The sequence below is a fragment of the Cetorhinus maximus genome, chromosome 2, assembly GCF_964194155.1.
Source record: "Cetorhinus maximus chromosome 2, sCetMax3.hap1.1, whole genome shotgun sequence".
Lineage (NCBI taxonomy): Eukaryota > Metazoa > Chordata > Chondrichthyes > Lamniformes > Cetorhinidae > Cetorhinus > Cetorhinus maximus.
The window spans coordinates 38,188,348-38,202,709 of NC_135880.1; the positions used below are offsets into that span (position 1 = coordinate 38,188,348).

Consider the following 14,362-nt stretch of genomic DNA (forward strand, 5'->3'; position numbering starts at 1 on the left):
AAGCAAGAGGTCCATGGTCACACCGTTTGCAGCTTGCACTTCATGCCAGAGAACAAGTTGAGGGTGAGCTGGGGGCTGAGAAAGGGCAGAAGGTACCATCGCATCAATGTTTTCAAGAATGGCAGATGCCCCAGGCTCTGTCGCAGCCAGCCCATGATGCAGAACATAATCTCCTGCATAGGGCTCAGGTGATGCAGGTGTACCTGTACCCTGCTGGTTCTGCTCTGCTCTCTATGATTGCGTATGACCTCGTCCTGCAAAAGAAAGGGAAGAATGTCAGTGATTGTATTGCACTCTGTTTGGGTGATATGCCCTCCACAGCTGAATAGTTTGTGGAGGCTGCGAGAGATGGGTGTAAGGTTTACAACATTGGAAGGTGTACATGTGAGGGTGAGATGAAGCATCTGAATGATAGGCCTGAGTTCTGACTGCTAAGGACTGCTGATGGGTGAGTGATGGGGCTGTGGTGCAATAAGCAGCTTGAGAGATTGGTGGTTTCGTGGGTGTCAGATGCCTTTTGAAGACCTTGACCAGCTGCATGAGGTTATTGACCGGCTTGTGGCACTGCTGCCATGTTCTCCGGACTAGACTCTGCTGATGACCTGTTCTTTCCTTTAGATGGGTGTTCCTAGTGGGCTTCCTGGCCGCCCCCCCCAACAGAAACATAGCTTTTTCAGCTTCTCATTGCAACCATTTGCACTACTGGTGGTCAAAGGCAGCTTCCTTGTACTCAATGCAGCTCCCCTTCTAGGGAGCCAGGCTACCTTTAAGCGGTGCAGGTCAGCTGGAACACGCGCTAGCCATGTAAATTGCTCAGCCTCTTGAGCATTCAGGCAGACATGCAGCATGACGCACCCAGTTGAACACCTGAATCAGGCAAATGAGGATCAGCATGAAGTGTGCATGCTGCCTGCCTCAACAGGATCAGGCGTGAGAAGATCACAAATAGCAACACCTGCCCTGAACATGGGAGGAAATTAATTTTTAGCTCATTAGTCTTTACAACGGAAAATAAATTCTCTCTGACCAAAGGAACAATGCTGCTAACAAACTAAATATTCTGTTGATCAAAGATTCTGATTTATATGTAAATGAAAAAAAAAATCAAACTTTACTAAGGCGTATGACTGTCAGCTTTCTCCCCACATTATAAGGCGTACTTGGGTCCTATGACTCCTCCCATGCCCTCTTTGTCCAGCTAACTGAAGTTACATGACACTGATTTCTACCCTGAGACAAGCATTGTTTTGTCTCCATCCATCTCCGCACCAAATGTCCAGTCATCTTACCAGAGCACACTGGGTCACAAGTGGCAACTTTAGTGATTTAGTGTAGCCAAAGTCAAAATAATCAGTAATTACTGTGTTAAATTATGCCATCCAAAGAAATATAAAATGCAGGAAGGTAGTCATTTAAATGTCTTGATTGTGTATTGTAGAAACGAAGTCAAAATGCTTCTCTGGTTCCATTGTTGTCCATCGTAACAAAGTTTTAAGATCCCAGTGTACTTAATCAGTAAGTATAAAGATTTACCTTGACTCGATCCTTTCGCAGGAAATATGCTGTGGCGTGCAATACATCAGCTGCATGTGTTGAATTGTGGTACGAATTTGATGCATGATAATTGGTCTCTATGAGCTGCAGCCATGATCTTAGAGTCTTTTCTGAACAGTTTAAAATTTCACATACTCCAAACTGCGTTAAGATTTTTAAACCAAGGTAGAGCAATGGCCTAAAATGAAACAAAAAGGATTGTTTATAAAGCGGTTAGCAACTAACTCATTAGCATCCATTTAATATTGATTACAATTTCTGCTTCAACAGCTCAGCTGAATTTTATGTAAAAATGTATCAATTTACTAAAGACAACTTGTTTGAATTACTTGCTTTCTGAATGTTCCCATATTAGCTCTGCAAGCATTTTTAATTTTGTGTATCTGTCATTGTTTTGTTACTTAGCAATGTAATACAACCCCCTATTGGCAATCAATGTTTATTGATGGAATTTGCCTGCACAATGTTAGCAGCCAGCTAAATTGGAATTCAATGCAGAAGCTGTCCTATCTGTTGTTATAGCTCCTCAAAATACAAGAGCTAAGATATGGAATGGGGAATTTATATATACACTTTTGAGGCTATTTGCTTTAATTAAATGATAACTGCTATTCAGCGATGTCAGCAGCCATCAGAGGAAGAACATTTACCAATAGGTTTGCCAACTGTGATTAAATATATTCCTGGAGGTTTCATCACATGACTTTCCCCCACGCTCCAGCCATTAGTCAGCCAACACATCCATCCTTGTGACGTACTGCCTTCCTACACCAATTGGAAAGCAAAGAGAATCATTACCCAATTGGATGATTCTTGACTGTCAGCTAAACAGCCTTTACCCTCCATTTTCAATATTTTTATATCTGGTAAAGAGAAATGTTCAAAGAAAAGGAAAAAAAAAACAATCTTTTTTAAATGTCCCATTGATTTTTTTTCTCCAGGGTTGCACACAGCAGTGTCTGGAAATTGATTTTTAATTCCTGGAGACTCCAGGCCAGTTCTGGAGGGTTGGCAACCCTGAAGAATTGGAAGTCGCCTTAGAGAGACGATTGGTGGTGAGTTTAATCTGAGGGTCACCACACCTCAGGTGAGGGGTGAGGGTGAGAAGGCAGGGCCTTCATGGATGACTTCAGCTGGTACAGGAATCAAACCCACACTGTTGGCACCACTCACCCAGCCATCCAGCCACCTGAGCTGCAACTCTAATTACCAAATAACATGACCAAACACAGCCTTTAAATGGCCTGGGGAGAAAACAGATCTCCAAGGCTTTGAAAATTTCACAGGGTAGGGCAGTTCATGAGGAATGCATACTTACAGTATGTCAGTACAGGAACAGCACAGGTTAAATGTAATGTGACATTTCCTCTACTCTGCTCAATAGGTTTGTGTATATGCCTTAACTCAAAGCTCATGAGTGCACCCACTATGCACCAGTTGACACCCATTTAACACACCAGTCATCTTTCTGGTTTCACTGGATATCAATAAACTAGTGCCAAATGAACTACAGCCTTGTGATGTATATTTATCTGCATGAGGACTGAAGGAACACTCGTCAATTTCTCTAAGGATCTTTAATAACTATCAGACAGGAGACATTTACACTGTCATGAGATGCTGATACACTGGGAAGGCCATTTACCCCATTCTGGTTCTTTCATACAGAAAAAAAAACCCCTCATCTGCCATATTTCAACTAATATATCCAAATGCTTCTTAAATGATTCTACACTCCTTGGGTGTGGAATATAACCCAGTCCCTTTGTGGTGGGAAACTTGGTGACCAGGCCCACGTATTCGCTGGAGAAGCTGTCTGTCAGTCTCCCATTGGCAGGAAAACCTCCCACCATTAAGTCAGAGGCAGAAAGGCACCTGTGTGGGAAACTCGCCCGCTCATGGCGGGATGTAAATTAGGCTCATTAATGAGCCAATTGGCACCAATTAGCCCTGAGTGCACTGGTATTTAGTGGTGGCTCAGGGACTAAATGGAAATCACACAGCTTTCCCATGCCTCCTGAAGGCTGCCCAGAAAATCCTGTCAGGTTAGCCAGTGGCCGACCGGAGGGAAGATGCCTCATTGTCTGACACTGTGTGCCCAATCGAGGGACCTGCCTCCGGAACGGTTGGGTACGCTGAAAGCCCTTGCCTCTGACTCACTTGTCCCTTGCTCTCCCACAACCCTCTCCCTGTGTTCCCCATCACACCCTAACTTAACTGAGTCCAGTGATCCAGCGAGGATCCCTGGCCAAGCCCCTGCAGCATTACCAGCAGCAGCCACCGCTGCCAGCAATGGAGAGCTGCCTGCCTCTGATTGGCTGGCAGCTCTTGGGGGGAAGGATTTCCACCCCCAGGGTCACAGATCACAGGGAAGACCCAACATGCTTGAGAGGCACTTAATTTGGTTAGGCATCCCCCACAGAAGCGACACACATTTCCCACCGGTTCTCCAACCTGTGGGCAGAATCTGTGTCAGGGACGCTAAATTCTTTCCCTTGTTTCTCTACTATCATGTATTGCTCAATCTTTGAATAAAAATAACTTCCATATGTCAGTCCAAAATTTGCTTTTACTAGCTTGAACCTGTGTCCCTTTGCCTTCTTATGGTTTTGTTTGAAGCAGTTTTCTGCATTTACCTTCCTATGAAAAATGAAAACCTTACAGATCGCTATAAAGCTGCCTCACAATTGCTGTTCTTCAATTTCTTTTGTTTTTTTCTCATAGCTCAATCCTCTGATCCGAATGATTCATCTGAACTGGATTTACATCTAAGTCTAGGATTGGCAGGAGATTTTTATTTTTAAAGGTGCCATAAAAACTCAATATTTAGTGGCTTCCAAAACAAGCTACAGAGAACCACACAGGCTGTGTTTCTGTATAAATGCAGGTTAAGGTTACTTACACAATAAAGAAGACATTCACTTTCCCTGCCTACTTAAGTTCAGAGGCCTACGGTGCACATTGGTGTCGCCTGGGTTTAGGGTCTCCCAAATGATAGCTAATGTTAAATCAACTACAACAGTCCAACTTCATAGACCAGTGGTAAGCTTCCTGCTGCTTGTTTAGCCAGGGCTCTTACACATTGACTTGCAGGGTCAAGCATTAAGGGGTAGCATGGGCCTCTTGGCTCAGGTATTGCATTGCCAAGACTGCTTTGGAAGGTTGACATGATTCCAAATTTCCATCATCAACTATTTCATCTTATATCCACGTAAAAAGCAGTGGGCCGATCTAATCTCCTCCATCACAGGAGAATATTGACTTGTTGGCCAGGAGATTAATTTAAACCACTGCCCCATTGTTTTTAATTACATTTTTTTGTTGTTTTCTGTTTTTGCAGATTTTCCTGATTTTTCAATTGCCCCTAATCATGATATTATGGAATCCCACCTGAAAATGAACAGACTTGCCAAATCCCGAAATATTCCGAACTTTCTGAGCTTTGAATCTCTTGAGACTTTGGCCAGGATTTTCCAGCCCCCCCCTGCTGGCCAGGATTCCCTCTGCCGCCCAAAGTCAATGGACTTTTGGCTGGCTCTCCAAATTTTCTGCTCCTGCCTGCCTAGCCTTTGTTTAATGTGTCTCTTTGCGATGATGTCTGGGATAGTCATTTTACATGTCATGTCTACAATGGTAATTTTACTAGTGTCTGGGATGGTCGTGTCTGCAATGGTAATTTTACTAGTATCTGGGATGGTCGTGTCTGCAATGGTAATTTTACTAGGGTCTGGGATACTCGTGTCTGCAATGGTAATTTTACTAGTGTCTGGGATGGTCGTGTCTGCAATGGTAATTTTACTAGTGTCTGGGATGGTCGTGTCTACAATGGTAATTTTACTAGTGTCTGGGATGGTCGTGTCTGCAATGGTAATTTTACTAGTGTCTGGGATGGTCGTGTCTGCAATGGTAATTTTACTAGTGTCTGGGATGATCATGTCTGCAATGATAATTTTACTAGTGTCTGGGATGGTCGTTTCTGCCATGGTAATTTTACTAGTGTCTGGGATGGTCATTTTCAACTTCACAGCCATTCATATGTATTTTTGCATTGCCTTTCTGCTGATTATGATGGGAGGTAAATACTCAGTAGCGTTAAAATGGCAGATGTTTTGGTTTGTTTTCTACTCAACTGTTTACTCATCTTTATTTTCCCTTTCATCTTAAGAGAAAACCCTGCATTTATATAGTGCCTTTCACATCCTCAGGAATTCCCAAAGCATCTTACAGTCAGTTAGGTACTTTTGAAGCGTAATCATTATTGTTAAGCAGTGAAATTTCAGTTTACACTGGGAGCAGAGTTTATTCCCAAGTGAATGAGTGTACGCACACGAGTTATTAGTGACACCGTCTTTCCACATGGAAAATATTACTTTTTTAACCTGATTTTATGTTTTTTGTAAAGACAACTAACAGAAAGAACGGTACTTGATAGCTATACTACTGAAGGCAAGTCCACCAAAATTTTCAATGAAAAGGTAAACAATGTAATTAAATACTCCATTGAAGTTAAAAGTCCATAATTAAAGACAATCATACAGCAACAATGAATAAGATTACTTATGCTAAAAAGTTTCAGAAAATGAATAAATGAAAGAATATTATCTGAGGAAAAGCACTTTCTATTCCCTCTTAATTGGAAACCATTTAGTGCCAAATCATCAATGAAAAGATTGGATTGTATATACTTATTACATGACCAACATGTAATTTAAGGTAAGCCAAAGTATTTAGTCTACAGGGAAACACAATTCAAGACTGGCACCCACCTTTTGTTAGTTATAGTCTCAAGCTCAAAAATATTAAAGTCCCAGCTTTCTTCAGTATCAAGCAATTCTGCTACATGAGGCGGCGCATCGCTAAGGGTGACTGGAATGGCAAGATGGCTGTGACTTTGTTGCAGGTCTGTCAGAATAAAGAAAAGGAACAACGGAGCACACACCTATACATAGTGTATTTATATCGAACACACTACATTGGGAAATAAAGGCATTTTACGAGCAGTACCCATACTAAAACTGCTTCTGAACTATCTGCTGGAGCTGGATGTGGGCCCTCCAACACAGACTGAACATTTATCACAACATTGGATATATTCTCCAATGGTGCACAGGCGTCAATATGGTCACCATCAACTTGTTGGGATCTGTTATTAAGCCAGCTTTCATTCCCTGGATTGGGGGCGGCAAATTGGTTTATATTTTATTTTTCTTCCCTTATCTCAAGTTCCTCGAAATCATTCATCTCGCCCAGAGGTCAGGCAGACAAGTTGCTTCCAGGCCTCTCCCACTCCTTCTGAAACCGGGTGACAGGAGTTGTGAGCACAGCTCCATTGCGCCCCCTCTGATTTTCAAATTTCTCTTGACATCAAGAGGGCCAATTTCTTCTGCTCGTGAAGAGTTAGTGGCGTCTGAAGTATTTCTGGAAGCATCCCTACATTTGTTTTCCTTGGAACACTGTAAGATCATTAATAAAAAGACCATTTGCAAATTCACCAGAAATAATATTCTGAAATCTCCCTGTTATATTTATGATGTCATTAAAGCACAGTGACAAGAGGAAATCTTCCCCCTAGCAGCTAAAAATGGGCTAGAATCATTCCCTTAACATTACTGGTACCTAGAGCACCAATAAAGTTCACCGCCCTGCTCCCAGTCAAAAACACCACACCAAATAGGATAGGGATTCCACTTCAAATCTACAGACCATTCCCATTATTGAACCAATCCGAGAATCAAAACAGCATGATGTTGACCTCTGGGGTCCTGGGCTTTGTACAAGTGTGCATCAATAATGTGCAATCTACCAATCTTGAAGTCACCAGTTTTGCTCTGGGGCTGAATCCTTACCCCAGGCATATTGCACAGAGTAGAATATTAGGCCAAATGCGACTTGGTGACCACCACTGCCATTACAAATTCCTCACATCGACATCAGAAATTATGCTTGAGATACGAGGAAAGAATAGAACAAGAGCTAATATTGCCCAGCTATGGTTTTGGTGATGTAGGCATTGGAAAATTACACCATGATTTTTTTTTAATATGCTGTGATAACATGGGAAGAAAATTATTTTTGCCACAATTTGAGACGCATGGAGGGCACTATGCAGCCAACTTGTCCTTAAAGACATCTTAACATGTAAACTGACAAGATATTACTTGTGCTATAGCGGCAACCACTCCATATCACTGTCACACTATAGTTAATATCTTTCTGACACATATGCAAAAAATAATGAAACTGTGCAGTTGTTCTGCATATTTCAAAAACGTTTTTTGGTACCAAATCTTCGTTCTTTATACGTTTTCTTTTCAATTCTCAATTTCTATCACTGAGCTGATCTGTACTGAAAGACAATACCATGTAATCAAGTAATAAATGTTTTCACAGCTGAGTGTTAATCGAAAAATATTACCTTGTTTCTCATCGAGGGGACTGTCTAGTGGTCAAACCTCTGTAAAAACACCCTTTCTAAACTTGAGAACTGAGTGTGGATTTATTGCAATAATTCAAAAAAGGGCTGTATGAGTTCCTTGCTGTGGCTAAGAACACTGAGTACAAGAAGTCGGTGGGAAGTTGGGAACATACTTCATGGTCACTGACGTGAGTCCATGAATCAGCCTAGAGTTTTAAAAAAAATCTACTTCTTTGCCTCTCTCAGATGTTTATATAAGGGAACATTGGGTGAGAATTACCTATTCGTAAGTAAAAACACCGAAGGTTCATTGAGAGAAGGCTGGTTGGTTCTGAAGTTTCAGCAGGCCATTCCACTCTGGATGCTCCGCAATTAAGCCCAATTTTGTCCTCCTGATATTCACACATGCACCTTTCCAGCAGGACTCACTGAAAATGAAAGAGCAGGAACCTTGACTGATATTGGCTTCCCTAACTCAGGGACACTGAGGTGTATTGCGACAATTCTATCTGCACCTCGGCTACAATCTGCTAAGTTAACACAGCCCAGGGAACGGCCCTGGGACTTTGCTGGTGTGTGTGGCTCAGCTTCAAATTAAAAGGGCATTATCCTAATTTTTAATCACGACCCCATTTGTCAATGACAAATGTGTTTCAGTGCAGTTTTTGTAACTGTGTCATCTGTTCTCCATGCAACCTTGTAAGGAGATGCCAGGCCACGTGGGTGTGGTCCTAATTAAAAGCAATGAAACAAATCAAGATACAAAAGAATTACATCTGTCACTCAGCCTCATATAGGAAGAAACATGAAACTTCAGGAAAAGTGGCTGGAAAACTCCTTGGATCTGCTCCCGCTCCATGGCGTTCCTTTGAAAGCTGGGTTTCTGCTTCACTCTCAGAAATGTAATGCTAGCAGAGTGGGAACAGCTCTAAGGAATTTTTCCAGCCACAGATATTTGAAGCTGAGGAGCAGGTAATTTGGCCCTTCTTGCCTGAGGTTAATTTAGACCCTTCTCAGAAAAGTTTTTATGAAAAGCATATATATAGATATCCCAGAGTACCGACATCCTGCTCATTTTGCATAAGAAAGAAGGACAGTCCACACTGCCTATATTGGGGGCATTGGTGTTCACCCAATTTCCCCCCTCGATACGGTGCATATAAAACCACAAAAGGTAAATTACCAACAGTTTTTTCAAAAAGCATGCAGGGAATCTCACTTACCCACTGCCTCTCCTAATTGTTAGCGGTTGCATCTTGAATGTCATCACTGAGTTAATTGTATTTAATGAGTTCCGAGCAGCTGATTGAAACTGCTTGAAGACCCAACATTGTCTGAAATCAACTGAGCTTTTCAAATGGGTAAGTGCAGGATTAGTGCCGAACTGACTGAAACAGTTGGTGCACTCAAAATGTTATAAATGACACTTTGTAGCTGAAACCTACGGTAATCACTAAGACTGCCTATTTCCACCTCTGAAACATTGTGAGACATCGCCCCTGCCTCGGCTCATTTGCTGCTGAAACCCTAACTCATCCATGCCTTTGTTACCACCAGACTTGACTGTCCCAATGCACTCCTTGCTGGTCTCTCACATCCCACCGTCTGTAAACATGACATCATCCAAAACTCTGCTGCCTGGATCCTTAATCATACCAAGCCCTGTTCACCTATTTACCTCTGAGTTCACTGATCTATATTGGCTCCCAGTCAAGCAACGTCTTGATTTTAAAATTCTCATCCTTGTTTTCAAATCCCCCATTGGCTTTGCCCCTAGCTATCTGTGTAATCTCCTCAAGCCCTACAACCGTCTGAGACATCTGCGCTGATCTAGTTCTGGCCTGTTGAGCATTCCAATTTTAATTGCTCCACCATTGGTGGCTGTGCCTTCTGTTGCCTCGGCCCTAAGCCCTGGAATTCCCTCCCTACACCTCTCTGCCTCTCTACCTTGCTTTCCTCCTTTAAGATGCTCCTTAAAACCCACCTCTTTGACCAACCTTTTAGCTGAAGTAGTAGGGTCTGGTACATAAAGGGTCAATATGGGACTGAGTGCAGTACTGCCACACAGTGATGGAAGAAGGCACATGACCCAGTGCCAGGGTCAGTCTAGAGATGGACAGAGAATGGAGTCTAGAATGGAGTCAGTTCCATACCTGTGCCCTCTATTGTAAATATGTACATAGTTATGAGTTGTTAATAAAGACCTGCTGTTAACATACTCAACACTACGAAGCCTACTTCATGGTGTCCAAAGCAGGATTCTTCATTGACCATTTGCCCTAATGTCTCCTCAAGTGGCTTGATGTCAAATCTTGCTTTATAATGATCCTCTGAAGCACCTTGGGCCATTTTATTATGTTAAAGGTGCTATATAAACACAAGTTGTTGTTGTTGTTATAGTAATGGTGGCTGGCTAGCACCATTTGCTTAATACATGCGGCTGCCTTGGATGGTGCAAGTGACTATACTTGTTCCCTTCATTATTAGCACAGTACACTGCCTCTGGCCCTGAATGATTTACTAATGCACTGCAACTCCTGGTGATATCGAGTAGAATTGTGCTTACAACTTCACATATGGGGAGATCTAGATCCCGGTGCTTGGCTGCTAGGGAGAGGGCTGAGTGGGAAGAAGGTCCTTCCCCACAGGGAGAAGAGAACAATCTGAACCCAAACTACTCTTGCACACTTCCACTCTTTTACGTGCAATATTGCCTGCTCAGTTGCAAAGTAGTACATTGGATTGGAAGACCTAAAAGAGAAGGAAAATTAAGGCAATTTCTGGAAATTAATTTAAAAATAAAAGGAACCCCATTTGTTGTAAAGGTACCTGGTTCTTCTTCAATTTGTCCATCAAGAGACGTCCATAGTGGTACCGCTGACTTCTCAGTTTGCCGGTAAGCTATGTAACACAATGAAAAACAGGATAATGTAGTCACGCCTACAAGTTGACTGTATTATTAAGTGACATTACCCAACAACACTCTGTTCTGTATGAGTTTTCCACATTACTCATAAAAAATTTGAAGCAGGCTGTTTTACGGCTCCAATAACTGAATTACTGTCGGGAAACATTCAATTCTCAGCAAGAAGTCATTCAATAGATTTTAAATCACCCTACAGTAGGCGTTTCAATCACTTCCTCTGGCTAACATATCATGGAATGAGGAACTAATCCGGGTTTGAACTCAGTGGGTCCAAAGTCTATTCAACACAGGACCAGAATTGAGCATATTACCCAAAGGCCAGACCTCTTTTGCACACCTCCTACTGACTCTTTTATACGTAATATTGCCTTAAGTACTTAAACAGCCCTAAGGCACTAGTTCCATATTAGTTTGAAAGAAGATAAGCTTCTGGGAGGCAGCTTCAGAAATGGAGAAGACATGAGAGATCCATTTAAGATCAGGAGGCCTGGTGAGGGGTTGGATGTGAGGGGGGGAGGGGGGGGAGAGGAGCTTAAAGCAGGAGCATGAATTCATAAAATTGACCGAATGTTCTGAGAACATGATGCCATGGGATGTTTATAGCCACCTGAAAGGGCAGATGGGGCCTGGGTTTAATGTCTCATCAGAAAGATGGTACGTCTGACAGTACAGCACTCCGACTGACTAGCAGTTTTACCTCCTTGTCCCACTGCACTCAGCCCTCTGAAAATTTAGCTACAGGAGATCACAATGCAAAAATTTGCGGCTAATATTATGAGAATGTGATAGACGAGCAGGTTGGCAAAAGAGGAGTACAGTTTGCACAAGGAAACAATATGAAGGCTATTTTAGAATAGCAAAGTTATTCTAACAGGAGACTTTAAACAGCCTAATACAAACTGGAAAAATTCAAGTTCTTTAGAATCACAGTTGAGAGATCTGATACATGACTGGTTCTTCACTCAGCCTGTCAAGTAGGCGACATGAGGCAATGCTATCTTGACCTGCCATTCTTAAAGGATCCAGTAAAGAGACACAATGTACAAATCATAGTACCCTGGGGAATAAATCGCTTCTGCACTCTAAAAGATAAATTAGAGTGAATGTTGGTTATCAGAGGGGCAAAGAGAAATGAAGAAATTGTCGCAGCGACAGCTAAGCACAACATCAAACATTTCTTCCAGTGTTATAGTAGCAAGTAACTTTCCCTATATTGACTGGGAATCACTTAGTGCTAGGGGTTGGGATGGTGCGGAATTTGTAAGGTGCATCCAGGAGGGCTTCCTGAGACAATATGTAGATAGTCCAACTAGGGAAGGGGCAATACTGGACCTGGTATTAGGGAATGAACCCGGACAGGTGGTCGAAGTTTCAGTAGGAGAGCATTTTGGGAAAAGTGACCATAATACAGTAAGTTTCAAGGTACTGGTGCATAAGGATAACAGGAGTCCTCGGGTTAAGGTGCTTAATTGGGGGAAGGCTAATTATAACAATATTAGGCAGGAACTGAGGAATCTAGACTGGAGGGGGATGTTTGAGGGCAAATCAACAACTGACATGTGGGGGGCTTTCAAACGTCAGTTGATAAGAATTCAGGACCGGCATGTTCCTGCTAGGATGAAGGATAAGCATGGCAAGTTTCAGGAACCTTGGATAATGAAAGATATTGTGAGATTAGTCAAAAAGAAAAGGGAAGCATTCATAAGGGCTAGAAGGCTGGGAACAGATGAAGCCCGTGGAGAATACAAAGAAAGTAGGAAGAAACTTAGGCAAGGAGTCAGGAGGGCTAAAAGGAGTCATGAAAAGTCACTGGCAACCAGGATTAAGGAAAATCCCAAGGCCTTTTATACATATGTAAAAAGCAAGAGGGTAGCTAGGGAAAGGGTAGGCCCACTCAGGGACAGAGGTGGGAATCTGTGTGTGGAGCCAGAAGAAATGGGAGAGATACTAAATGAATACTTCTCATCAGTATTCACCAAAAAAAAGGACTTAGCGGTCGATTTGTCTAGGGAAGAGTGTGTAGATAGCCTGGATCATGTTGAGATCAAAAAAGAGGAGGTGTTAGGCGTCTTGAAGAATATTAAGGTGGATAAGTCCCCAGATGGGATCTACCCCAGAGTACTGACGGAGGCAAGGGAGGAGATTGCTGGGGCCTTGACAGAAATCTTTGTATCCTCACTGGCTACGGGTAAGGTCCCAGAGGACTGGAGAATGGCCAATGTTGTTCCATTGTTTAAGAAGGGTAGCAGGGATAATCCATGAAATTACAGGCCGGTGAACCTTACGTCAGTGGTAGGGAAATTATTGGAGAAGATTCTTCGTGACAGGATTTACTACCATTTGGAAGCAAATGGGCGTATTAGTGAGAGGCAGCATGGTTTTGTGAAGGGGAGGTCGTGTCTCATTAACTTGATCGAGTTTTTTGAGGAAGTGACAAAGATGATCGACGATGGAAGGGCAGTGGATGTTATATACATGGATTTCAGTAAGGCCTTTGACAAGGTCCCTTATGGCAGACTGGTACAGAGGGTAAAGTTGCATGGGATCAGAGGTGAGCTGGCAGGATGGATACAGAATTGGCTTGGTCATAGAAGACAGAGGGTAGCAGTGAAAGGGTGCTTTTCTGAATGGAGAGCTGTGACTAGTGGAGCTCCACAGGAAGCAGTGCTGGGACCTTTGCTGTTTGTGGCATACATAAATGATTTGGAGGAAAATGTAACTGGGCTAAATAGTAAGTTTGCAGACGACACTAAGGTTGGAGGAGTTGCAGATAGTGAAGAGGATTATCAAAGGATACAACGGGATATAGATTGGTTGGAGACTTGGGCGGAGAAATGGCAGATGGAGTTTAATCCGGACAAATGCGAGGTAATGCATTTTGGAAGGTCTAATACAGGCAGGAATTATACAGTAAATGGCAGAACCCTTAAGTGCATCGATGGGCAGAGGGATCTGGGTGTACAGGTCTACAGGTCACTGAAAGTGGCAACGCAGGTGAATAAGGTAGTCAGGAAGGCATATGGCATGCTTGCCTTCATTGGCAGGGGTATTGAGTATAAAAGCTGGGAAGTCATACAACAGCTGTATAGAACCTTGGTTAGGCCACACTTGGAATATTGCGTGCAATTCTGGTCACCACATTACCAGAAGGATATGGAGGCGTTGGAGAGGGTGCAGAGGAGGTTTACCAGGATGCTGTCTGGTCTGGAGGTTATTAGCTATGAGGAGAGGTTGGAGAAACTCGGATTGTTCTCACTAGAGCAACGGAGATTGACGGGTGACTTGATAGAAGTTTACAAAATTATGAGTGGCATGGACAGAGTAGATAGTCAGAAGCTTTTTCCCAGGGTGGAATTACTAGGGGACATAGATTTAAGGTGAGAGGAGAAAACTATAAAGGAGATGTGCGGGGCAAGTTTTTTACGCAGAGGGTAGTGAGTGTCTGGAATTCGCTGCCAGAGGAGGGG

General features: G+C 42.8%; 1 protein-coding gene across 1 annotated transcript in view; it reads right to left on the minus strand.

Annotated features, from left to right (window-relative positions):
* pde8b (phosphodiesterase 8B) overlaps positions 1 to 14,362 on the minus strand; it is a 298,830-nt gene that overhangs the window by 30,862 nt on the left and 253,606 nt on the right. Inside the window, exons 16-18 of the mRNA XM_078563415.1 lie at positions 10,799 to 10,870; positions 6,321 to 6,456; positions 1,534 to 1,732 (exon numbers count right to left, since the gene is read on the minus strand). Coding sequence (XP_078419541.1) covers positions 1,534 to 1,732; positions 6,321 to 6,456; positions 10,799 to 10,870 — 407 coding nt within the window. The remainder of the gene's footprint in view (positions 1 to 1,533; positions 1,733 to 6,320; positions 6,457 to 10,798; positions 10,871 to 14,362) is intronic.